The following is a 27,339-nucleotide window of genomic DNA, read 5'->3' on the forward strand; positions in this document are numbered from 1 at the left end:
CTGTATTGTTAGTTTAGAGCCAAGGAGCTGAGAGCCCTTCCTAAATGCCAGATATATAACAGGGCTGTATTAGGACACATTGCCTCAGGCCATGTGTCAGCATCCCCTGCTCACTTTGCTCAGTCCTGAGCCACTGTTCCTCCTCTAGACAGATAAAATACATCTGGACATTTTGAACCTGCGTGAGACATCTGATCGCTGAGGTTTATAAAAGCTGATAATTAATCACAGAAAAGGTGGCTATAAAAGACCTTTCTATACCTTCATCTGTTGTTTCAAGTGAAGACTTGAACATCTGGATCCTTCGCAGATGAAAAAACATAAAAACTAATTTGAGCCTCGCCTGCTCAGGATATGTACTCTCTTATTCTTTGATCAGACTCTGCTCATTCCCACCTAAAAGGCTCGCAGCTCGTTATTTTGCAGAGAAAATTGGAGGAGTACGAGACAATTATCCATTCACCAGGGAGGTTTGGTTAATCAGAAGTTGGGGGGGGGGGGGGGGCAGAGGGAGATAGATGAAAAAAAATCAATTGATTAAAATATCGCATTTTACTGCCAAGATTTTGTGTATTTTATCAAACCTAGCATTTCTGCAAAACAAAGTTTAGAAAATAATAGATCTCAATAAATCTATGTGTAGTCTATAAACTGATATTAAAAAAGCCCTTTACCAGAAAACATAGTTTAGGCTTGAGTAATACCATTATAGGCAGGCAGCTTACTGTACTGGGACAATAGAGCAAAGAGGCCTAAATCCATAGTTAGATTAAATACCAGGGTGAACTGTCTGTAACAGTATTAGTGTACATACAGGGCCAGGGCCAGCTGTACACCCCTGGTCCTGTTAAGCAGGATTTAGAGACAACTTAGTGTGATTACAGTGAGCCGGGCAGAGGAGACAGAGAAATCAAAAGTTGTTGAGCGGGACCGTCTCATACTACTAGCTGTTTTCTTTGTGTCAAAAAAAATAACTGAGTAACCAGATTATCTGGCAGATGTGAAAACAGTTTTTTGTGATGTGTAAATAACCAGAAAAATACAATTCAGATAAGTCATTCTGTCAAAACCCTTGTTTGAATGGTCAGGTCCCAGCCTGGAGGTGAAATAAACAGAGCAGAGTTAACTACAAAAGGCCAGGATTTTGTCAGAAACAGGGTGTCTGTGAGGCGTTATCAGTTAGGGAATGAGAGTTTAGGGGCAGGGGTGTGGAGGGGAAGGCGGCGCCATGGTAACCAGCCTTTGGAGGCACTCCCCTGAGGGCCACCCTGACCTCAGCATCTGAGAAACAACACAAACGTATCACTGCGGCTTATAAAATATAACGCTAACTGTAGGGATCTGTGCACCTGAAAGTCCTCCTCTTCGTCTAAGCCAGCAGTTTGTGATGTTCTAAACAGTTTTTGCATGTCATGCTTTTCTCTCTTCCCATCTGAGAATTTATGCACATTTGGCTTACTTTTTTATTTAATTTACTTTTTTAATTTATTTATTTCTCTTTTAACACAGGGCATGAAATTCATTATTTCCAGGCTTTCATTTTAAATGCCTCGTCTCCATTGAAAGCCTGGCCAACCCTGACCTTTGCTTGTATTGCTTAGATTTCTGATAGGCTTTGAATGACGAGAGTGCAATTTGGCCCCAGCTGCTCCTCCAACATGTTTATTGCGCTCCCTCCTCCGGCACCTGCTGTCCTCACCATGAGCTATTCAAGCCTTCATAAATAGAGAGGTTTCCTCCTATCATGGTAACTACAAAAAGCAACTTCATATCAGGGCCTGCGCTACATGCAGCTCCATACTCTGCTGTTATAGCCTCCACTGACAGCATAAGGCTCCAATAACCTAATTCTGTAATCCCCTGAAACTAGGCTACATTTCACAGGAAAAGTAAACAGAAGAAAAACAAAAGGTGTTTTATCATTTCTGCCTGTGATGCATTCAATCTTGAGCTCAGTGTTCATTCTACATTAATCCTGACAATAGACTTGCAGCTTTGCTCTGAGGAAAGGCTCCTTCTGTGCTTTTTCACCAGCTTCATGAACTAGTTAACCTTTAAGCTTTAATCACAACTACAACTGCAAACTAAAAAACTCAATGTTGAAGCTCCACAGCCTCACAGAGGTTGGTTCTTCATGTTTCGAAAGCAAGTAAAGTCAGTGAAACAGCATCATATATTTTACCTAGGGCTGGGCAATACAGTGATACGATATTAATATTGTGATGTGAGACTAGATATCATCTCAGATTTTGGATATCTTAATATCTTAATTGTCTTCTGGTTGTAAAGGCTGCATTACAATTAAGTGCTATAATTTTCTGAACTTACCAGGCTGCTCTAGCTGCTCACTTTGTCATTATATCCACATAACTTTTGATTATTTATCAAAAATCTCATTTTGTAAATATCTTGTGAAAGCACCAACAGTTAACACTATAATAGAGTAGCAATTTTGATATCAAGGTATATCATATCATATCATATCGCCCAGGCCTAATTCTACCATTAACAAAAGCCCAGAAACACATTTAATTATCACTTCAAAAGACATTTTCCTTAAAAAGACAAAGTTACATGATTTGATATAGTTTCTACAGATGGGAGCTTTTCATATAGTAACACAGGGAGGTAAAGTAAGATGAGATGGTTTTGCTTTAACATCCTCTCTGCTCCAAGCCCTGAAAGATTTTCCAACATCTAAACTAACAGCTGAAGTTTCTCATCAGAGTGGCGCTGCACGGTGATCAAGCGACACTGAGCAGTCTTACCGGCTGCTACAACAGAGGATGGAGAGCAACTTAAAGAGCGGGTGACATAACACTCTGTGTATCATCATCCCTCATCTCTTTCCTCCATCTTAGGACGCAGGTGCTTTGACAGACCGTGAGGCGCACACACAGCACATTACGTGGCCATCTAAGCAAAGCAAGAAGAGGGGGGTTGGGGGTGGGGGTAGTAATGAAAAAACACAACGCACAGGCTCACATTCTGCACCGCAGCACAGTCTCGGGGGCGAATCCGACTTGGAAAAATCCGGCGAAATGTGCAGCTCGAGCCCGCCTTCCCTCGCCGCCCGGTGTTTTATTTCTAACGCGCTTCTGAGGACTTTTTTTATCTGCGCACCACTAAAGGCGGCTGACATTTGAAGAGAGCATCTCTGTTTTTTTGCTGCAGAGGATCAAATGGCAAACCCCTCCCTCCTTTTCTCTCTCTCTGTCTCTCTCAAACACACACTCACTCCATCCTTCCACCCATCCATCTGTCCGTGCATCAACACACAGAAACACACACACACGCGGGAGTCCTGCTCAACGCCCACTATAATATCGTAATAACACAATTTGGTGCTGAACTCAAGATAGATATGACACTTTACTGTAACAACCCAGAAACAGAATAATGTGCGGTAGTGTAGTCAGCGGTGTGACGAGTACAGTAAACGGGCTAATTTATTCCTGGAGATATAGAAGGTGAAACTAGAGGACAGAGTGGAGAATACACTTCAGGTATGACTCAGTTCGCCGAGAGAGCATTCAGAGGAAAATAATATAATCCACGTTTAAACAGAGAGTTTTTCCCTCAACCTCACACACTGATGAACTATCCAACAGAGCAGAGTGACAGAGAAGTGGGTAAACACGCAGCACTGAGCTTCGCCAAAGCGCCATAGTTGGTTTATTCCCACTTATTATGAGGCATCAATGTAACATTTGATGGCAAAAACAGCATCTTCTCTATTTCTAACGGCACTATATCATCAACGATGCGTTTTGATAAATAAATAAATCGAATCAACAAATATACACTTTAAAGAAAAATAAATCATCCGTTGGGAGATCGCAGCTGTGAGTAAGTTTTAAACCACATTCGAGGAATGATAAAAAATGAAAATGTGAAAACAACACCAATGCGCTACAAAAGCACGCTGCCGGTGCTGTTATAAAACACAACAAGGATGAGGAGGAATATCAAAGTTGCGCAAAATAAGGCTTCAGATATTAAGATTTTTAATTATATATCTAGCTTGTGATCAAAACATAAAGATGATTTCTGATTACCTTATTTAACAATATTTCCTTTGGGGTTTGGCGCTGCGTCCTTGCTCTGTTTTGAGAGTTGTAGGTCGCTGTCAAGTAGTTTGCTTTAAAAAAAAAGATATCCCGAGTAAAGGTGTTAAAAAACGATCATCTATCCCGTTACAAATGTCCAGATGTGATAAATATTAAGAGCGAGCGAAGGGTTTTTTTTCCTTCCCTGTGCGGCCTCTCCTACACAGCGCACCGGCGCACGGCTCCGGATCAAGGCGTTAAGATGTTACTTGTTTGTAAGCAAAAACATGGCTTCATTTGCCTTTGTCAGCGAGAAAAAACGTAATATTGACTTACCTTTCCCTCATGAGCCATTGTACCCCCCTCCATCCCCTCTCCACACCCCCCCATCTCCTCCCTCCGCCCTTTGCCATGACATCACGGAAGCTGTAGTAAAACCTCCAGCATCAGATGGGCAGGGCTTGAGGTCCCCCTTACTACACACTAACTCAATGGGCATATGTATACACACACACACACACACACACACACACACACACACACCCACACTCCCTCTTTTCTCTGACTTTCTCCCTCCCTCCCTCTCTCTTTCCCAAACGCATACATCCTCTGAACCACTAAGATTGACAACTTCAAATTAGAATTTGACATCGTATCTGCATGCATTGCACACATGCTTTTCCAAATCTGAAAATAAGTTCTTCATGCTGCTTCACTTCCTAAATATTTCTAACACTACGAACAGTCTGCACAGATAGCATCTCTGCGCCTCTGAGCTCTACGGGACGCAGCCAACACAATTACGCACCAGAATGAGCTCATGTTTTATACATTTCGCCCGTTCTTCAAGTTCTTGATGTTTCACAAATGCATTATGAAGGTTATAGCTACTGTAATTCGTCACCCCCCACACATGCTGGAAAATGGTACCGTCCAATAATTCATTCAAGGGATATTTTTTTCTGGGACAGAGAATTGATGTAGTAGTTGTATGCGGAGTTAGTATATGTGCGCTGCACTGACAGCATCTGATAATTCCTCCGGGTTTTAATGACTTATAGGCAGAAGGCAAGTCTCCAAGGAAGATTAACTAAAAACATATTCAGGCTCTGGGGAGGTGAGGGGATGGATATCAATTTGGATTATCACGGAAAAAAATAATATGCTCCAGAGAAATTGTTTTGACGCGTGCCGGAGTTTTAAGAAGAGTGATCACTGTCAGTTACAGATTTGTTGATAGTTTTTTTAGGCTCATTGAGAGTAATGCCAACTGTCAGTGCGGCTGCGAACAACAAACAGTCAGTCTTAATAGTGCAACTTGGAGTCACTCCCAAATGTTGCTCACACCGTGCTTTTTGCTTTGCTGTTTTGAAACCATTAGTGGAAATGACAACCATTCATTACAAGCCATTTGAGAATAGTCCCCACAAATGCCATCCTTTATCTGCTGTCTCCACGCCGCGTACGCAGGGAATATTCAAAAAGCCCAACCTTCAGCTTTCAGAAATTCTATTAAATTCTTATCTCTTTGCAGCAGGCTCTTTTTGTGCAATCCCATTGTTATGCATTGGAGCTGAAATCAATCACCGGCCGTGCACGCCGCATCAGTATGATTTCAGACTGTGGGCGCGGGGAGAGAGGATTCACTCAACAACAGCATCAACAATCGAATAAACAAAAGAGAGAAAATATGAAAAATCCCGGGCCCTGATCCAGCAGAGGGGACCGTGTGGAAAGTTGGGCCTGCAGGTCGGTGCGGGGTGTGAGCTGAGAGCCCCACAGAGGGACACGGAGGCCTGAGTGGAACATATTTCTGAAGATTATAGAGAAGATAGGAAGTAATTGTTTGGACACAAAACCGTAATATTCAGTAAAATTGCTGTTATTTTTCCTGTGGTGAGATTTCAGGACTACGGACAGCTCCAAAGGGCCGTGTGTATGTGTGTGTGTGTGTGTATATATATATATATGCGTGTGTGTGTGTGTGTGTGTGCGTGTGTGTTCAGGACTGTGGACAGCTCCGACCCGCTGGGGCTCTCAGGCCTGCACAATACGTCACATTGTTGAAGTAACAAAGGCTTGTCTGAACTTTTTGAAAGTTATTAAGTTTATGTATATATCTATATTCCGCACATATCTGAGTACGTCATCACTTTATTTCGTGTAATTCACTTTAAAAGATAGGACATATCATTTTAAATAAACCCACTTTACCCTCATTGTAAGCTTGAATAATTGTTTGTCATGAAACTAAACTGAAATAAACAAAACAACAGGCACTTTCATACACCTGAGTTGTCACAACTAAACTAAATTAGGTTAAAGTGACTTAAACGACTTAAACTGAATGCTTAATAATTTCAAGTCATTTTGACTTTTTAACTTTTTATTTTGAAGGATACGACCCAGACTGTAGTCACCAGCAGCTGGTACATCAGCTGGGATTTTCGTTTCTTCTGTTGTTACAAAGTTTGTGTTGTGAGGCAGTAAACTAAAGCTAAACTGAAGTCAGATCAACCCGGCTCTCTCTTTGTTCTAAGTTTTTATAACTGAGTAAGTGGGTGCCTTTAAACCAAACACAATTACCACCAACTTAACTAAACTAGTTAAAGCCAAAGTAAAATAATCTAAACTAAATCTCATTATGAGCTTGGGTGAATATTTGCAACTAAACTTCACTTTTATAAGCAAATCAAAATTCACTTTTATAAGCCTGGGTTGTCACAACTAAACTAAATAAAGTTGAACTGACTTAAACTGAATATTTCCAAATTTCATTTAGCATTTTTACCTTTTATTTTGAAGGAATAAACTAAAAATCTGCAGGAAGCTAGCAGCTGGTACATCAGCTGGGATTTTTTTCTTTCTTTTGTTGTTACAAAGTGTGTATTGTGAGGTGCAAAACTTAAGTCAAAGCAAACCAACTCTGCTCCCCTGACTCTTTGTTTTAAGTTTTAATAACTAAGTGGGTGCTATTAAACTAAAACAGTTACTACCAACTTGACTTAACTTAACAAAGTAAAACCAAACTAAAATAATCTAAACTAAACATTATTATAAGCTTGACTAAATATTTATTACTAAACTCAGCTGAAAGAAACAGAAAAACGTCTGTAAGCCAGTTTTCACTAAGTTAACTAAATAAAACGTAACTGAAACAAATTATCAGAATATATTTTTTATTTCTGTTTTGGAGGATAAGTCTCAAACGCAGAAGCCTGTCCAAACTTTTCCCTCTGTTGTTTCAAAGTGTGTCTGCAGATGCAGATGGCACAGAGGCCTCCAGCACTTTAAATGCTCACGTCATTGCGGACTATAACAGTTGTATGGTGGCTATATTGTGCGGGGCCTGGCCGTGCAGGCAGTCAGTATAAATATTACATGGGGCAGCAGCTGACTGAGCGCTGAGGTTGGGACCGGGGGAGGCCCCTATAGTCCCTCGACAGATGGAACAAGCCGACAGACTAACACAACAAAAAAGTTTTTAATAAGCCCGCAGCTTGGCATTGTCCCCACGGTACCGGGGCCACACGGTCCCCTAGGGGACCAACTGTCCTTTGTCTGGCCAGTTTTTACCACGGGGGTCGAAGTTTAGTTGTAGTTAGAAACTGGGGAGAAGTTCACAAGTTTATTTCGATATGTTTGTGTTTGATGAAGTGAGCCTGCAGCTTGAGTCCATCTCAATGAAGTTTTAAAGTTACAGCTGGTGTGTTGAGACAAAGCCTCTTTTAGTCCTTCACAACTGCGACTACAATGACTTTTAATGTTTTCATTTTTCTTTCTTTTTTTTAAATACAAACAGAGCTGCGAGCAGCACTTTTTACAACATGCTATAGATCCAAATTAGCTACACGAATGTAATTAGCCTATATTTATTAGAGGCAGGGTAAGACGGATACGCGCTCAGTCAGACTGTATTTAAGTTTAAACAGTGACGCAAATGCCGAAACACAAAGCTCATTCTGTAAGTTGCTGCTGTAAAGTCAAAGACAAGTTAGCGATACGAACCTAGAAAAGTGCGACACAGCTTCATGTCTGCGGTCCTCCTCTCTGTCTCTCTTCAGTCCCGCAGTGACCGCCAAGAGCTGCTGGCAACTTTACTTCTGCCGGACAAAGTTGCTCAAACTTTAGTTCAACTTCCCCGGCCGGCCGAGGAGGGGAGGGGTGAGGAAGGCTGCTGGGCGGGACGAGCAACTGACTGACACTGCAAAGAGCCAATAGGAAGCGGCCGTTGCCTCCTGCTGCCGGGGGCTGGAGCCAATCCCAGCCTCCCAGTGTCAGCTTTCAACAACAATAGCCCGAGCACCAACAAAGAGCATCTGCTGCGCCGAGCAACTTCTCACACTAAGCTCCCCAAGCAATCTCATTTAAACTATACAAACAACCTACTCTGTCCAGCTATTTCATACGTGAACTATTTTTTGATCTGGTCTATTTATATTAAACTGAGCATGATAAAATCTACTACAGCAAACTCCATAGGCCTATAATGCATGATACTACACAAATACCACAGAACAACAAGAGGTGCAGAGAGGAAAACAAAACAAAACCTTTAAAATAAGCCATCATAGAATATTATAATGACACAGAGCTGAGCAGTTATACCTCTTCTTCAATATTTTTCGTTACTGGGTGTTTTATTCTTCCAGTCTTACCTAACCTACCCATGTCCCGACACTATTATATACAAGTTAAAATTTCTGCTTATGTTAACAACATTTCCTCATATGACTGAATGGTGTCAACACTGTAGCTTTCGAGCACCCTCCTTAATCACCGCTGACCAAATACACCAGATGTACAGCTAATTTAGGTAAGTTAGAGGAACATTTTCACTCTAACTCCAGGCCTATTCAGAGTGTCTGTGTCTGGGACAGACAGACAGTTCCTCCCTCCCAATAGCAGATGGTCTGCCAGATAATGAGCTCTCCCATTGCTTGCTCCCATTACCCCCATCCCCATCTCTCCAAGATGTAATGGGGGGTAAAGCAACCTCGACACATTCAACTGCTTTTCCTCTACATTTTATTTTATTTTCACGTGCATTAATGATATGATTGTTTTTCTACTGTCTGTTCAAAAGAGTTGCATATTACCACACAAAGGCACATTCATAATTTGTATATTTACAAATGTGTGGTGTTAAACTAAAACCAGCTCAGCTTAAATCAATTCAACCCCCTGCTGTTTAGGATAAGATTATAACAGATTAATTGTGCGCTATTGAACTAAACTAAATTACCATAAACTAAACTAACTGAAACCAAAGTATACAAATCTAAACTACAATCACCTAACCCTCACCAAAAGGCTAAACATGTTACTGAACTAAACTAAAAGAAACAAAACAACATTCACTTTACCCACTTCTGTAAAACCAAACTAAACTAAGTTGACCCACTGACATATTACACACTGTTAACTAAAAGCACCTTAACTTCACAGATCCTTTATCATAAGTCTTCAGACTGGATAAATCTGTGCAACTAGCTCAAACTAAACCTCCTCACAAGCTTGAACAACTGAGTTATTAAACTAAACTGAACTGAATGAAACTTCACTAAACGCAACTTCCCTATCCTTTATGATAAGCTTGGATAAATGAATAATCGTGTGCTAATAAAGTAAAGTAAATAAATAAATCTATAGTAAAAGAAACAAAACTAAATTAAACAAAACTAAATTCACTTAACCCACGTAATCAAGCTTGAACTGTCACACTTTAACTAACCTAAACTGAATTAAAGTAACCTCATATTATGAGCTGTTGCTAAACACAACTCAACTCAACTTCCGTGACCCTTTAATGAAAGGTGGAATAATTGTGTCTAACTAAACTCACTTTATTTCTCATTAAAAGACTGAATGATAGTTTTTACCGAGCTAAGCAAAGAAATGAAAAAAGACAAACAAACAAACAAACAAAAAATGAAAAAACAAAACAAATTACTTTTATAAGCCCAAATTTTCATAACTTGCTACCTGAACTAAACTAAATTGAACCGAAAAAAATGACTGACCCAAAATTGCAGGTCCAAATTGTTTTCACTGAAATTAACTAAACTGAAAGACATCTAAATTAAATTCACTTAACCCACTTAATAAAGCCTGAACTGTCAGAACTAAACTAAATTCACTTTATTCAACCTGAGTTGTCTCGATACAACGTCCTTGATCCTTTAATATAAGCTCCAATAGCTGAATAACTGTGCACAAATAAACTAATCTAAATTAAATACAATTAAACCAGACAGAACTCAGTTATCATAAGCCCAAATAATTGTCACTAAATCTGACCAAACTAAACTAAATGGAAAGGAAAAGAAAATTCACTTATTAAAGCCTGAATTGTTACGACTGAACTAACCTAAATTAAATCAAGCTGAATTAAACTAAACCGGACTAAAAATAAAAAAATAAAAACCTGACCCACTGTTCTAAGAATAAATTGTAACTTCCATACTAAAGTAAACTAAACTAAAGTAAACAAAAGTAAAGTACATTAAAGTAAACTAAACCAAACTAAACTAAACTTAACTAAGCTAAACTAAACTAAACTTAACTAAGCTAAACTAAACTAAACTAAATTGAGCTGAATTAAACTAAACCAAACCAAACCAATAAAACTGATTAACCATCATAAGTTTAAATTGTTGTTTGTAAACTAAACTAAACCAGCAGACTTGTATGCATCTAATTACACTAAACTGAATCAGTGTGTGCTACTAAACCAAGTTTAACTAAATCCAGATGACACATCTTTTAATTTGAAACACAGTATTCCAACTATTTAAACCTGACAGTTTTACACATTTACTCTTATCAACTAGTGAATATGCTGACCTTATCTAAACAATAAGCTGTGACTGTGGTGCTCTTAAAAATCGGAATATGTTTCTACAGATCTTCTCTACATCCCTCCGCGCCCTATCTCCACTCTCGTCTCTGCTTCCATGGCACAAAAAAGTGAAAGAGAAACACATATATAATAATTTCCCTGCTTATTAAATTGGCTTTCGATGTGCATGGACAAAAAAGGTGTCGCTGTTAAGTAGGACTGCTGGGTCTCCACTAATGCCACAGCAAGTTTTTTATCTGAGGGTGCCAGACAGCCTCTTGTATTCTTCCTGAGCACGGTGCTCTCATTAGCCTATTAACTTCTCTATTCACCCCCACCCTTCTGTTCCCCTACTCAGATAGGACCAAACACCCACACACATATACATACTGAACGTTCACAGGCATACGCAAAGCGCACAGAAATGAATGTGCACGCACACACACACACACACACACACACACACACGCACACACCCCCAACCCCCCTCTCCTCTTATTCTTTGCTGTGTATAACAAGCAGCTGAACTCTGACATAGCCTCCAGCTGTCCTGGAGACGGTGGTGACAATAAAGTTTAAACAAATACACACATATACACACACTGAAGAGCAGGAAACAGGACCTTGTTGAGAAAATGACCCGCGTGAGCTAATTAATGGAAATTTCACTCCGTCTTCATCATCATCATTATTCAAAAGTCCTCTTAAATGTTCACTCCTACGCTTTCATTATCATTATTCAGCATCTCAAATAGTAACAACTTTCGACTGAGCTGGTGGAGAGACAAAAGGGTCACCGCTTCGCTGGAAGGGAAAAGTTTTTCCCTTTAATAAATGTGCAGATTTGTGTTTGAAGTAACCAAAAAAGTGGAGGTTGTGTATAATTTGGGGAGACACTCTTGATCTGGGGATGTGTGCGGTGTAAAACAGAAGAACTTTTCTCCTTTTTTTGTAACTTAGCTTGGTATTACACAAACACTCACACATCCGGGGCTCATGCACAGATGGGCATTTGACATCAGAGTCCTGCTCCCGGTCTCATGATAACAATCAGGTTCATAACACGATGGCTTTATTGGCCTTCCTCCCTCTCCCTCTCCCTCACTCTCACTTTCACACCCCCAACCTATCTTTCTTTCTCTCTAACATCCATGCAGCATGATCATACCCATATCTGTCAACTCCCATTAGACACAGCTAAGCACTACACTTACAAGTATTTAGGGAAGGTATTTTTTAAACACTTATCTCTGTAGTTCATTTAAACATCCATCCAACCATGTTTGTTAAAGAAAAGGTTCATATTCTTTCAAGTCCGTCTTAAAATAATACTCACATACCAGCCCAGTCGCCAGAAAAAAATGTTGGCATTGCACGATTCTGCAAACCACAAATATGTTTGTATCATGGCAACGTTTCTAAAGTGATGGTTAGGTGGAGGAGATGATGGACAGCATGTCACCTAAAGCCTAGTTCACATTACATGATTTTCACCACGATTTTGATGTCGCAGAGGAGCTTGAGAGCCACCTTGAGTCGGAGGTGAGTCGGCAGATAGTCTGCCACGACAAGTCCTCATGTGTGAACAAGCCTACAAGCAGGTCCCCCCCTTGTCTGCGACAGGAACTGGTTATCTGGCATGCTAGAAAACTGGAGATGTCTGACACGACTGACAAAGAGCATCAGCCAATGAGAGGTGGGATACGGCCCACATCAGCATGCAGGAGGATGGAAGAAATGTGAGGAGGACAAGCAGCAGGGTTGCCAGGTCCACTTATTAGCTGCGACTTTGGGCTTGTTTTTTGTAAAGTTGCTTACAAATATTGGTAGTCGTGAGTTGCAGTTTTTTGGGCTTGTTTCTAAAGTGGAGTTGCTTATTTGGGCTTGCTCTCTAAACATCGCCTTTCTCTACATATATATATCTGTCGCTTCTTTTGGGCTTGTTTCCATAGCCCTGGTTGCTTGTTTCTCTCCCAAGATCTGGCAACACTGACAAGTCGGCAAGCAACAACAATGGCGGCGTCTACAGGATCACGGGGAGCGCGTTGTGTTTGGACTCAGGCCCTGGAGGCATATCTGATTCAATACTTGGAAGAATATCCATGCCTTTACGATGTGTCATCTCCAAGTTAAAAAACGTAGTTTGGTGACGTCATCGCGTTATCTGGGGTTCTGTCGGCGAGGGCTTGGTGGAGAAATCTTGTGGTGTGCACACACAGGTCGTAACGCAGTTGGCAAGTCTCCCGATGACAGAAACACACATTGCCAGGTATGAACACTGAAAAGATTACAATAGTTTCCACGACGCATTTTGTGGGGTGAAAATCATGTAATGTGAACTAGCCTTAAGCAAGACACCATCAAGCTGCAGACCACTATTCAAGACCAACAAACAACAAAACTGGTTGTTTTTGCCCCCAAACCAGGTATTTTGAGCAAACCCTGTGTGGGGGGTTCGAACCACATTGTGGGGGAGCCCTTCTCAGTGTGGGTTTTCTCTGCATTCTCTGCTTCCTCCCACAGTCAAGTGTGAATAGGTAGGTTGTCTGTCTCTATGTGTTAGCCCTGCGATAACTCAGGCGACCTGTCCAGGGTGTACTCCACCTCTCGCCCAATGTCAGCTTGGAGGGGCTCCAGCCCCTCACAGCCCCTAACAGGATAAGCATTTAAGGAAAATGATTAATGAATATTTGACAGATCGATAAAGCGACAAATCATTTCAGCTCTACTTACGAAGTTAGATTTTTTTAATCCAAAATTCCCTATTTCTGTTTCCCCTGACTATTTCTGATTATTTTCCTTGCTGTAGTGGAGGGATAGCAACACAAAGAAGAATAAGAATGTATCTTTGGATGATGCCCACCTAATCTGGCAAGGTTAGACTAGTGAGGCCTCATAATAGCTCTGGGTAAACTTTGGAATGTATTTTTGCACTGAACTAGGACTTTTCCCCCATTACTTTCATTGGAAGTGCACCAGGAAGGACTCCCTTAATGGCCAGTATGAATCAGGCCCCCAGGAAGTGCGCCAGACTTTGAGGACAATTTGACATTGTGGCCAAACTATGTCACTGCAACTTCGGGGGCCATCACACGAGACCACTGGGCTCAAAAAACTTTTTTCCCATAGACTTAAATTGTGACAGAGACATTTATAAATGAGTGGATGATTTGTTGAAGTGTCACAACCCCTGTGAAATAACTTGTTTCACTATTGGGGTTTGATCCATTCGGTCCAATAACAGTATAGAAGAGCTGCATGGGTAAATCAATCCCCATTCCAGTTAGTGAAGGACTAAACCATAAGTAACTGGCTTGGCCAGCAAAGTCGCTGGTGCTCTCGCTTTATGGGCCCAATGATGTGGACGATCCAGGTAATTTTAGTCAAGCTCTTTTGGCTTCACTGGCTCCACTGAGCAACTTTCATAGGACTCAACGGAGCCTCGCCTCCAACACTGTATCCAGTTCTCTTCACACATCCATGGCATGAACAGGAGGCGGGCTGCAGCAAGCAAAATTGTTTCACATAGCCTGTTTGGGCACTTGACCTTACCCTTAAAGATAATCAACTTTGGTGGTGTATAAAAATATACTGCTGCCTTTTAACATGACACAGACCGCCTCTGGCTCTTCATTACTCACTTATTGTACTTCTCCTTGCTCTCTCTTTTGTGGGAGTTATGAATTTTTAACAGGCGTACACACACACACACACACACACACACACACACACACACACACACAAACTCTCTAAGTGAAAGGATAAGGCCAAGAGACAGACAAAGTTTGGTCTGGATGCCACTTTGGATGACCGTCATCTCTAGAGACCCCCAGCCTCCCTCTACCCAACCCCAATCCACAGCTTGGGTCTCCCCAAGGGGAGGCGGGGGGGTTAACACGTGGAATGGGGTCAGCTCTGCCAAAAGGCATCACATCGCTCCACTCCTCTGTGTCGTCTGCTCCTCTGTCTGTCCACTGTACCTTTCTGTCACTTTGCCTGTCACTTAATCCAGACTTACTGTGGGAGTTTTTTTCCCATGCTGCCTCTAAGTTATCGTCAAGCGTGAATCTCTAAATGTGCACGGTGACGCCTCGAGCTGTGCAGCATCTGAAGGAGTTGTAAATAAGCCCTCCTGTCACACACCCCCCTTTTCTACCCCATGTTCCAGACTAGCATCACAGTGCCCCTCCCGTGTCCCACACTCTGTTTCCCTGCTGAGGTCGACTGCCTGCCCCCCCCACCCCCCCTTCAAGTCACTTAGTCAAATTCTTGGAGGCTTCCCTTCAGCTGATTTCTTCACTTCCCTTTATCCATCCATCCATCCAGTTGCTGCACCTTCTCTCCATGCTTGACCCTCCCATCCCTTCATCATCTCTCCGTTCATGCGGGCAACTGCTATTCCCATCTCCTCTCCCCCTCTCTCTTTTCAGCTCTCCAACTCTATCTTTTCCCGTCTTTAGGCCCTCTTCTCTCTCTCCGTAGGTCTCTCTCCCCTCTCTCCCTCCTGCGCTCACCCGGCAGCAGCAGGCTGGGCAAATATGCACCCTGAGCAGCGGTAAATACAGGCAGCACTTCACATACAAGGCCTGATTACAATGACAAAGGCTGCCACACTTTAGGGAGGAGCTTGGAGCAATTTGGAGGCTGCGGGGGCCATTGAGCGAGTGGCATACTTAATGGGCTTTGTGTGCCAGAAGAAAAGGTTCTGAGCTTCTGGGCCCAGCTGTCACTATGGAAAATATCAGACTGACACAGCACCCGACGCTCTTTGGCTTGCTCTCTTTTCTTCTTTCACCCTCCCCCCCTACCCCACCATCCCTCCCTCCCTCTTCTCTCCTCTCTCCACTCTTTTTTTTCTAGTTAGCGAGCACAAAAAAGTGAAAGCTGTTGGAAAGAATGAAAAAAAAACTAAATGAGAACTCCCTCTCTTGATCTCTCACTCTCTCTCTCTCTCTCTCTCTCTCTCACACACACAAGGAAAAAAAAGCAAGCATGCAGCCATGGTCACACACAAACACACACACACACACACACACACACACACAAATATAATGCACAGTAGGCTGACTCTGCAGCAATTATTCAAACCCTAAACCCAGAGGGATAAATGACATTATTACATTTCACTACTTAATTAAGTGTGTGGATAGTTACTAAGCGTTAGCCATCATGCATGCATAATGCAGTAAGATATAGTCACTTCGCTTCATAAAGCACCCTTTCATTACCAAATGTATGGCAGAAGAAAAACAAATCCGCTCTGTGGAGAAAAATGCATACAATAAGTGAGATCCATAAATAGAATAAATATACATGAAGTGCAAATATATAATTGTCAGGCCTCACACTGCAAAAATAACTCCAACATTTAGTGGATTTTCAGCAGTGCCAAACGACAGTTTATTTTCTGGAAGTGATTTTTCTCCAATGATAACGGGGCTTGGCTAGAAAACAAAGACTAAAAAGATCCTCTGAAGCAGCTCTTTGGTTACGCTTTCTGAATCCTTGTACGCAAAGAAGCGCTCACATTCCAGATCCAACTGTATTACACCAGCTCTGTGACTTATGGCACTGTAACACCGAGCATAATACACACACCCACGCACATACACAGCGAGCTTGTGCCCGGGCGAGCACGCACTGGAGGCGAACGGGCACAAACACATGCACACAGTCGCACAGCGCTGCATTATTGAAACACAGCACAAAGCCAGAGTTGGATGTTGTTTCACCTAATCTCTTTGATACCACTGTGGTGCTGCTAAGCTCCAGAAAATCAGCTTAGCAGATGTCCTAAAGTGTAGGTGGCTTGTTTCATGAGGCAAGAGAAGAAAAAGCTACAAGAAGAAGAAGAAGAAGAAGAAGAAGGAGAAGTAAAAGAGGGAGGGTGGGGGCAGGGCCACAGATTTGGAACGGGCCCCAACGAGTTCAACTCAATCCCCTTTTTACTTCTGTCTGCCAGGCACAGTTGTTCCAGCAAACTAGAAGGAGTCTTTTTTTCCCCCCTCAATTCAGCCATCACTCCATCCTCTCTTCCTCCTCCGATCTCTTGCTTTGCAGAGAGCTCACATTACTGCGTGTGTTATTTTTTTCCGGGCCAAAGAAGTTGTCGCACTTGTGATAATGATCATAATGAGGATTTTTGTTTTCACAAGGTTGCACAAGCTATTTTGCCTTCAAGCCCTAACCTGTACTCAGACATCAGCTGATTACACACACACACACACACACACACACACGCCGCATGCATTATCAGCACAAGTGAGACATCTGTATGCAAATGTCATTATGTTGGTGGGGGGGAGGCCCGGGGTGGGCCGGGTGTGAGTGATGTTATGGTGGTGAAGGAGGGACTGAAGAAGGTCGGGCTCTAGAGGAGTGTGTGTGTCAAGAGCTGGTGCATATATGTATGGTATCCATAGTAACCCACTAATCCAACTCAAGATGGTTCGCTGATGCTGTCATCTTTTATCTTTTTCTCCAGCCTCATGCGTTGCACTTGTTTTACTCGCTCACATGGCTCATCTCTTGACATTGATAACACAATGCAGAGACACACAGGCCTGTTTTACAGTAGGCTAATAAAACACCAAATCCTTCATTGAAATACTTCACATTCACGGTGAGATATTTTTTGAAAAAAAAAAAGCCAATAATCTCAATAAGGTGTTGCGCAGTGAGCTGCATCTATTGCCTCTCAAGTATCTTCATCCCACTCAGTGAGGGATGCCTGTGTGGCTGTCTCCTCAGTTTTTTCCAAGTAACCGTGTGCTATGTAGCACTTCAGCGTCAAACCATCCTGTTCCTAATGGCAGCACATTGCATGTTCATGCTGACGGCAGTGAGAGAAGCAAAATTGAATAAAAGTGATGGAGGGACAAAAAATTGAGTAAATAATCTGACGCTGTCGTGACTCTATAGACATACTGTGGACATACAGTACCAGACAATACAGTACGGCCTTTTTCAGTGTGCAGATGAGACAACATTCATGAAATGATTTATGTGTTATGTGCTTCTAAAGCTTTTCTCTATTCATTTTTTCTGAAAAACAAATGAAAATGACAAATTCAAAATAACAACAGTAATAATGATAATAATAATAATAATAACTTGTAGTCTTTCGGACATAATTGTATTTTTTGTGTAAGGTATGATGTAAAGCTTAAAAATACATTCTAAAGTACCGCACATGTGCAGTAAAATGAAACTTTCAAAGTTAGAAATCTTTTTTTTTTTTTTTTTTTTAAAAAAAAACATCACCCATAAGGGCTGTAACAAAAAGCTGTTCACCACAGTGCAACATTTCCCATTTGTACTGAGAGAGGCTCAGCCCTGTTTGGATAAGAGTTTGAAGACTTGCCATGGAACATGTAAGACAGAATTAAGCCAACGATAACTTCACATGTCACAGTTTTTCAGCCTCATGTCTTGGATTTGTGAGGAGCCACGCTAGCTGGAGCAATAACTGAGATTTATGAATGAATGTTAAAAAATGGACAAAAATGATGAGAGGTAAGTTTACGGTTAGGTAAGTATAGTTACTATTGTACAGTAACAGTGAGAAATTTAGTGTCTATGATATCACCTTCAGGCTCCAATTAGAAGAATTAACACAGTAAACATTTGATAGATTAAAGACAAAAGTTTTCTTTATCAAGACCGTGCTATTTGATCAGGTTTGAATGACAACCCCACATCTAGGGCTGCAACTAATGATTATTATCTTTTAATGGTTTTGTCTATAAAATCTCATTTAGTTAGAAAAATGCTCATTGGAAAGAAAACAGCAAAACCTTTGCTTAAAAACAACTAAAACACTCCATTATCAAAATAGTGGCAGATTAACTGCTGTTGTGGGTCCCACTCTCACCTACAACCAACACCCACCTGTAGGCCAAATCCACACTAATATTTTTTCATATTTAAACAGAGTATTAAGACAAAAACAATCTCTATACACACAAGCATTTTCGCACTGTTTAAGAAAAGATGTCATCCATTGGTTTGTGGACTCCAGTTTTGAAGCCTCAACTTTGGCATCTAATCCGTTGCCATCTTAGGATTTTGGGAGCCAGAAGTAACAATATATGGATGAGAGGATGGCGCTGTGGAGGAGTGAGGGGTGGATCTGGCTGGGAAGCTGAGGACACTATTGGTAGACAGCCTGTCACTCGAAACATCCCACTCTTAATTATGTGTAACAAGGCTGTTAACATGTTTATACCTGCGTCAAAGTTGGCCATTTTAACATGGGGGTTTATGGGGATTGCTTCTGGAGCCAGCCTCAAGTGGCGATTAGAGGAACTGCAGTTTATTGGTGCTTTCATGTTGGCTTCATTTCTTAAGTGAGATTTATACTTGTGCAGCAGACCCTATGCCGTAGCCTATGCATGTCGCCTACGCCACTGTGAACATTTATACTTGTGTGGTGGTGTGTCTGTGTCACTCTGCAGTTACACCTCCAATACACTAGCCAGCGGCGGTGTTTCTGTGAAGTGATATTAAAGGGATAGTTCAACATTTTGGCAAATTCGCCTATTGCCGTAATCCCTATAGTTTTATGAGTAGGTACATTACCTTTAATTATCAGTGCCTGTTGTTCTGAGATCGGTGGGGCAGAGCTGCCTGCTGCTCAGCGCATAAAATGGAGGTGAACGGTACAGCCCCCTCTCTCCCTCAAAACTAATCAAATACACCATCAAATGACTCCAAAACGCTCTTGTGGACAACTTGTAGCTAACATATTCACCACGCTATGAAATAATAATGTAATATTACGAGACAAAGTTGTTTTGAAGCCAAATGCACAGCCGGAACTACATACATACTGCATACAGTACTTGCTGGACGGAGTGATTTCTCATGTGTCGTAATGTTACCTAATTATACATTATTATTTCATAGCGTGGTGAATGCGCAAGCCATGTGTTTTCCACTAGAGCGTTTTGGAGTCATTTGATGGTGTATTTGATTAGTTTTGTGGGAGAGAGGGGGCTGTACCGTTCACTTCCATTTTGTACGCTGAGCAGCAGGCAGCTCTGCCCCACCGATCTCAGAAAAGCAGGCACTGCCAATTAAAGGTAATGTACGTACTCATAAGACTATAGGGATTATGGCAATAGGCGAATTTGCCAAAATGTTGAACTATCCCTTTAAATTTAGTTGATTCAAAACATACATTAAACACACATTAAATATGGCTTAATAGAGACAATTTCAAACATAAGTACACAAATCAGCTTCACTATAACTCGCAGGATTCACAGACAAAGCACTTTATCTGGACACATTTTCCCCACAAATACAACATGCTAATGTTATTAGCACAAGCCTACGGTATTTTACATTGTACAAATTAGCCTAGCAACAAGCGATCTTTTCCTCTTCTCATATAAAGACAGGGACAACTGCAACATTTATCAAATGTAACGGTACATAATTTGGTTCCACAACAACTCACAAGGTTCACTGACAAAACAACTGTCACACTAAACACGTTTCCCAAACAAATACAACATGCTAATGTTATTAGCACAAGCTTATGGCATTTTACAGTGTATAAATTAGTCTAGCAACCAGTGGTGATTTCCTCATATGAAGCCAGGATAAATCCCAAAGTATAAATTACATACAAAACTTAAAATGCTATTTGTGGAGGCTTTATTGTCTTCACACTTAATTGTTTTTTTATCTCTGAATTTAAAGTAAATGAAAGCTTTATTTCCACTAAGGGAAATGGTTTTTAGCTTACAAAAACAGACAGGAGGTCTGCGTCGCTGGGACATGTAGTTACAATTCTGGAGAGGTGCACGTCAGGCTACACCGTAGCTTCAGCATTGATTGGACGCAGAAGTATAAATTCCGCATTAGCCATGGAGGTTGCAGCTTGCAATTCACATACACTGGGCATGTGTGTGATGGTGTAAACAGGAAGCAGATTTTCTCTGCGGTTGGTTGTTTGGTTACAGAACATACTATGGAGATGGCAAAAAGTAAGAATAGAAATTTCTTTGCTTGGACTGACCACGAGGTGGAACTGTTATTTAAAATATTATGAGGCAGTCAAGGTGGCAGATAATAGATTGGGAGTTGTTGCAAAGCAAATACGGCAACATATCAGAGCCATACCAGCATGTAGCGTTTTACATAGGAAGCAATGGCGATGTATAACTAAGGAGTACCTACATAAGAGGGATGAAATCACAAAATGTATGAAGACCTAGCTATAATGTTTTGACTTGGCATGTGACCAATACAACCCAATCAGCAAGCAAACATGGGTGTTTGCCTCATCGTTTTCAAAAGTCTCCATTTCCAGCTGTCCAGACTGAAATGCAACCCCACAATCGAGGACAGAGTCAGCAGCGTTTTCAAAGGTTCCAGAGTAGTGTGGATGCTAGGCGTAAACACAGCAATAGTTATGCATTTTAAAATGAAAACTTATTAGTGTGGATGTAGCTGTAGTTTCATCTGCTTCACAACAGAGAACAGTGCTGTGAGTGAGTCAAATCATTTCGCTGCCCTCATTCAAAGATGTTAAACAGAAGACAAAACTGTGATAATATTTCAGTATCCTTCACAGTGATTTACCTCCTCACTTCTTCAGGTTTCTGATGGCTCTCGGCTTTGATTATCTGGTTGACTGATAAAATAAGATCAGATTCATCGCTAGTCTACTATGAGGTCAGAAAAAGGCCAGTATATCTACAGGTTAACATTCATCTCTGTCTCTGCGGAGATAGTAAACATGAGCATCCAGCTGGATGCAGCTTTCCATCAGAGTTAAAATGGGCTACAGAAATAAAAGCCAAAACTGCATTTAGGCCCAAAGGGTAAATTGGTGAAACACAGTTCTCTGAAGACCAATTTGGCGGACAAATGGGCTGCATTTCTACAGAAATACAATCATTCATTCATTCATTTTCTGTAACTGCTTATCCTGTTAGGTCGCGGGGGGGCTGGAGCCTATCCCAGCTGACAGTGGGCGAGAGGCGGTTGCACCCCAGACAGGTTGCCAGACTGTTGCAGGGCTAAATACAATCATGTTTTGCATAAAGTTGAAATATTATTCCATAGGATAAATCTGAAAATAAATTAGTTATATCTTCTTAAGGAAATCAGTAAAAATGCCCTCTTTTTCTTCAGTGAGTTGTTTTGTATGAAGGACAAAACTAATGTGTAGAAAATGTTCAGTATTAAAAAAAGGAAGCCTGAATCTTAGCTCAGAGTGCAGATAAGCTATTAGCATCTTGTGATCTGGTCAGAGCATGGTGGAGAGTTTTCTGCAGAAAAGAAAAAGCAGAAACGCCTGTTTTAATCTCAGACAGAGCTCCCACTGTTACTGTTTATGGCTGTTTAATGAAAAGTATGGACGATAGTCAAGCTCTATGAAAAATGCTTTCCTGATCAGTTTGATGTGTTTCAGTGAGTGACTTGGTGACAGCTGATAGACAGACTGATGGCTATAGATGGAAAAGTAATTATCTTGTTATGCTTGTAATATTAAAAAAAATCACAGACGGGGTGCAGAATCTCTTTTTATAACCCCCTGCAGCTGATGAATAATACACCTGTATACACTGCACACATCTAATAATAGATGTTTCATTCACTAACATAAGACATGTGATGTGTACAGTGTCTAGAGTCTAGTATACTTTGATGGCAAACAGCAGGAATTTAATTTTTATCATTTAATTTCATTGCAAACATTACTGGTATCCAGACTGAGGGAGCTTCTGTGCTCTTAACTTGTGCAGCAGGGAAGCAGGAGGTCTTAAATACATGCTGATGTAACTTCAAGGTTCCCCATGGAGTACAAACAAAAGTTATATTTACAGTTTTATTCACCAAAACTCACTGCGTGTATCATTGGGGTCAAATGAAAATGTTGAATTCATATCCTCCCCTATCAAACCTTTGTAAAACCGATTTGTTAAAAGTATTTTAAATCAAGCATTGTTTACCTCTGTGTTTACTAGCTTGTAGTCTTTTTCCCAGCCTTTCTTGGTGCATTACAGCCAACCACTGGCGTACAGGATGGGTCCCTGTGCACGCTAGTATGACAAGTGCTAGTGCCAGATTTTGCATCAAAACAGTTAGTGTATAGTATCATCACATGATCAAACATAGACTTGGTGCTGGACAACATCAACATACATATTACCAATCATCACTGCAGATTCTTAAATGACAAAAATATCAAGTAAGAAATTATTCATTAAATTGAGTTTTTAATTATGGAAGCGTATTGCATTCACTTGACAAATTAAAAAAACCCTGTTTTTCTGAGTAATTTTTTCTGTTTTTCAGAGTAATTTATTTATTTTTCTGTTTTTTGAGTAATTTCTTTTCTGTTTTTTTTGTGTAATTTTTTCCCTGTTTTTCTGAGTAATTGTTTCCCTCTTTTTTGTGGTAATGTTTTTCTGTTTTTTTTTTTTTGGGGGGGGGTCTGTTTTTGTGGTAATTTTTTTCTGTTTTTTAGTGGTAATTTTTTTTCCTGAACGAGGAGACGAGATACTTGAAAATCTCGCGAGCAACTCCCACCTGGCACCTGGCACCTGCAAGTGACCCCTGCATCAATGGTGACTCCTGCTCATGGATGTATTTTGCATCCGTGCAAGTTAGCTGACAAACGTGTATGGGCATGATTTCAGTTGTCAGGTAATGTTAAAGGGCCAGTGTGTAATATTTAGCATGGTTTATTGTCAAATCTGAATCTGAATCTGAATATTCTACCCATTAATATGTTTATACAAGTGTATAATCGCTATAAAATAAAATTTGTTTGGTTTTCGTAGCCTTATAATTATGCTTTTATATATATATATATGTATAGCAAGGGCCTTGCTTTAGAGAGGTCACCATCTTGCGCCACCATGTATGTACAGCAGCCCGAGCGGACAATCCAGCCAGCCAGTGAACGTGTGTCGCGTGTATAAATCAACCAACGAAGACAGCGGAAGGAAGGAAGAAGGAGGAGGAAACAGCAGAGAGTGTTAGTAGTTCGTCGATAGAGAGTAGTGAAAAGTTTTTTTAGTTATAAAGTTTGCGAATGCACCACACTTACCACGCAACAGGAGAGAATGAACCTGAACCATCATCTGCGTGGAAAAGAAGACGCAACTTCATTCCTTGTGATACACTCTCTGCGGCGCTTTTCCTCCTGATGATATATCTCCCCAGTGATGGTAGCACCGAATCCCATTCTGTGCAGCAAAATGGGAGCCTCTCTTCTCGCCTGCTCAGCATCCAACACATGGAGTTCCTCATCTGTATGCTCCGGCTCAAACAGGTATGGCTCTGGATCTGTGTCCGCTACAAGAAACTCTTCAAAATCGCATTTAAAGTTGTCCATTCCAGCTACTATAGTCCGGAGATATTGCTAGGCTAAATAAACAGCTGAGTTTTGTTTACCGGCTACGCTGTTAGTCAGTGTGCGGGCTGGAGATTGGTGGAGCGGAGAGGGGAGGGCTGCCCCGCTGGGTATTGTAAGTGAGTATGTGTGTATGAAGTGTGTCTGTTACGCTAGAAGAGTCAGAGTTTGGGACGGAGTCTTTTACCCCCTGGAGTGTTACCAGAGTTTTTGGAGTGCTCAAATAAACTGGCCTTTTTCCCGAACACTACTCTGGTCTCCTGCTCGTGAGTAATTCATTACAATATCATAACATGGTTTAGATTTCTAAATAAATATTCACCTCGTCGCTAGATAGACCTACTCCTGAAAAACTGTGCAAGGCTTTTTGTCCCTACGAGGCCACCGTCATTTACCTGACGGGAGGGGTGAGCGAGTGAGCCCTGCAATCTAGAATTTGACCACCGATGTCACTGTTTTCAATGGTTTTCAACCCATTTTACACACTGGCCCTTTAAGCTAACAGTTTTCTTCCATCATGCTGGACACTGTTACTCATCACAAATTTGTCAGCTAACGTTGTTACAACCTGTTACTAACCTAACCTGTTACATTGAGCAATAGACCTACACTAGAAGGATGCAATCGAAAACATAGCTACAGTAGATTATTATACCCTGTGTGTATCTAATTATGTGCCTTACCCTTATTGATCCCGTAGTTGAAATTGTCTAGGAGCAGGAGCACAGAGGCAAAATACATCCATGAGCAGGAGTCACCATGGATGCAGGGGTCACTTGCAGGTGCCAAGTGGGAGCTTCTCGCGAGATTTTGAAGTATCTTGTCTCCTTGTTCAGGAAAAAAAAATACCCCGAAAAACAGAAAAAAAATTACCATGAAAAACGGGAAAAAAAATACTCAGAAAAACAGAAAAAATTACTCAGAAAAACAGGGCTTTTTTTTTATTTGTCAAGTGAATGCAATACGCTTCTGTATTTAATAGTTGATTTATAGTTTTTATAGTTTCTGTAAAATGAACATATAATTTTGTTATACATTGCTATTGACTCACAAAAGAAAAAAGAAAGAACATTGATGGAGATGGGATGATGGGATGAATTTGAAGTTTGACATGAGTTCTTCTTTGAACACAAGGCATATTTCTGGGGTGGCAAGTTGGATCACCCACAAGGGCTGATTCTTTGCTCTAAAGAGAGTGGGCCCTCTAACAACTCCCCCCATCCACCCAATGGGCCCCAGTGCAACCGCAGTGCCTGCACTGTGTATATATTTACGCCCTGCAGACAACTGATCATCACTGGAATAGTGTGACACTATTTGTAGGAATGTGTATCACATTACCCATGCAGGCGTATGTGTTGTGAGAAAAACAAAATGAGGGCCCACTTGCTGTCTGGATTTGTGTTCCTCATACTCACACTTGCTATTTAGAGCATATAAGTACGTTCACACTTAGAGGTATGGCAAAATGTAGTGCACTGCTAGTCTCGCCACCAGACAATCAGAGATCTCCGCCTTCTGATAGTCTGGGGACACTCCTTTCTAAAGTGTGTTTAACACACCGGCGAAAATGGCTGGCAACAAAGCAACGCCTCTTGCATTTTTGAAAAGGACACGCCTTCTCGGAAACGTGCGCTCCTCCTTTTCTCGTCCGCAAGGAAACAAACACACGGAGAGCTTGAAAATGGATGCCGAGAGATTTAACTCCGTTTTATCAAATGTGTGCTCATCCGTGAAGAAAATATTTTTTCCAACGGATGTCTTAGTTACAACATTATTGAGCTAACTGGAGTAGTTTCATGTCGTATCCGACAACGAGAGGCTTTTAACAGATGATGTCCTGTTAGCTTTGCTGCTGCTGTTAGCTGTCCCTGTCAGCTGCAGCCACTGATGCTTTCTAGACATCATGATTTCCCAAAACTGAATAAATACCACACGTAGCAACGCAAAATTGCTTTGCTAGCTCAATCATGTTGTAACTAAGATATCCGCTGGAAAAGATATTTTTTTCACAGACCGTTTAATGAGTTATTACCTATTACAGACATCGCTAACGGCTAACAGGGCTAACAGCTAACGGTTAGCCCAGCTAAATGTGCACACAGAAATAGTAATGTTTGTTTAATCTTTGTGTTTATAGACTTTACAAACATTGGATTAGTCCAAACAGTGATACAGTGATGTGAAAAATGTGATACATAGGCTATATATATAGCTAAAAGCTCTGCTGGTTTTCTACCCGGAAGTATTTGTAAACAAGGCGATTCCCTCTAACGTTATAGTCCGGTCAGATGGATGAGTCATGGCCTTGTAAAAGATTATGTTTGTTTCTTTTAGTTGGCAAACGCGACAAACATCCACTGAACTTTGACAGCGTTTTTTGCGAGCACGGCTGAGCCATTTTGTACCGCTACACGTGTTTCTAGTGGGACTATGTTTACAAGCACAAGAGTTCAGCGAGCCACTGAAGGACCGCCCTGCAGATTTACTATTGGGTGTGAAACGTAGGGAGTTTTTTTAAACTCTGAAATTGTATCCGCCCATCTAAACACAAAATCAGGGAGAAAGTCATCAGTCTTTAGTTAAGCAAAGCGTCTAAAGACTGACTTGTGAGTCTAGTGCACTGCAAGTACAGATGGTGTACTCCTACAGTCAGTAAGCTGAGTGTGGAACACTGGACACTTCTCACCCTGAATGGTCGCCATCTTGGGTACGTGAAGGAAAGGGAGGGACTACCGAACATATGAAAATGGCAGCTGAGGAAGGTGCAGCGGTTGAGGTTGCTCTGGCAAACAAGGCAAGGTCAGATGTTGGTAGTTATATGCTTTCTGGTTACAATTTGCCATTAAAAAGAAGAAGGAGAAGCTGTCACATGTTGCAACCAGTTTTCTTGGCAACAGTTGTGCTCGGTTTGAGACAATATTACCCAGTGCAAATAAATGCACAAAGCAAGAAAACACAGTGTACACAGTGTATTACAAGTACTTTGGAAGTATCCAAAGTGAGACAGGGCCACAGTGTTGCCAACTCTTTCCCAATGGAAGTAGCTAGCACTACCTCCAAAAGTAGCA

General features: G+C 41.2%; 1 protein-coding gene across 4 annotated transcripts in view; it reads right to left on the reverse strand.

Moving 5' to 3' along the window:
- The window catches only part of myt1b (myelin transcription factor 1b), a 147,338-nt gene that overhangs the window by 39,667 nt on the left and 80,332 nt on the right, over nt 1-27,339 (reverse strand). Inside the window, exon 1 of one of the 4 annotated variants that reach the window (XM_033627892.2) lies at nt 8,058-8,159. The exons of 1 other annotated variant lie outside the window; for it this stretch is intronic. In XM_033627892.2, coding sequence (XP_033483783.2) covers nt 8,058-8,082 — 25 coding nt within the window. In that variant the 5' untranslated portion in view covers nt 8,083-8,159. Of the gene's footprint in view, nt 1-4,058; nt 4,270-4,385; nt 4,427-8,057; nt 8,160-27,339 lie in introns of those variants that run through there. 2 more of the 4 variants (XM_078170299.1, XM_033627895.2) reach the window with 2 other exon arrangements.

Source organism: Epinephelus lanceolatus, chromosome 8, assembly GCF_041903045.1.
Source record: "Epinephelus lanceolatus isolate andai-2023 chromosome 8, ASM4190304v1, whole genome shotgun sequence".
Taxonomy (NCBI): Eukaryota; Metazoa; Chordata; class Actinopteri; order Perciformes; family Serranidae; genus Epinephelus; species Epinephelus lanceolatus.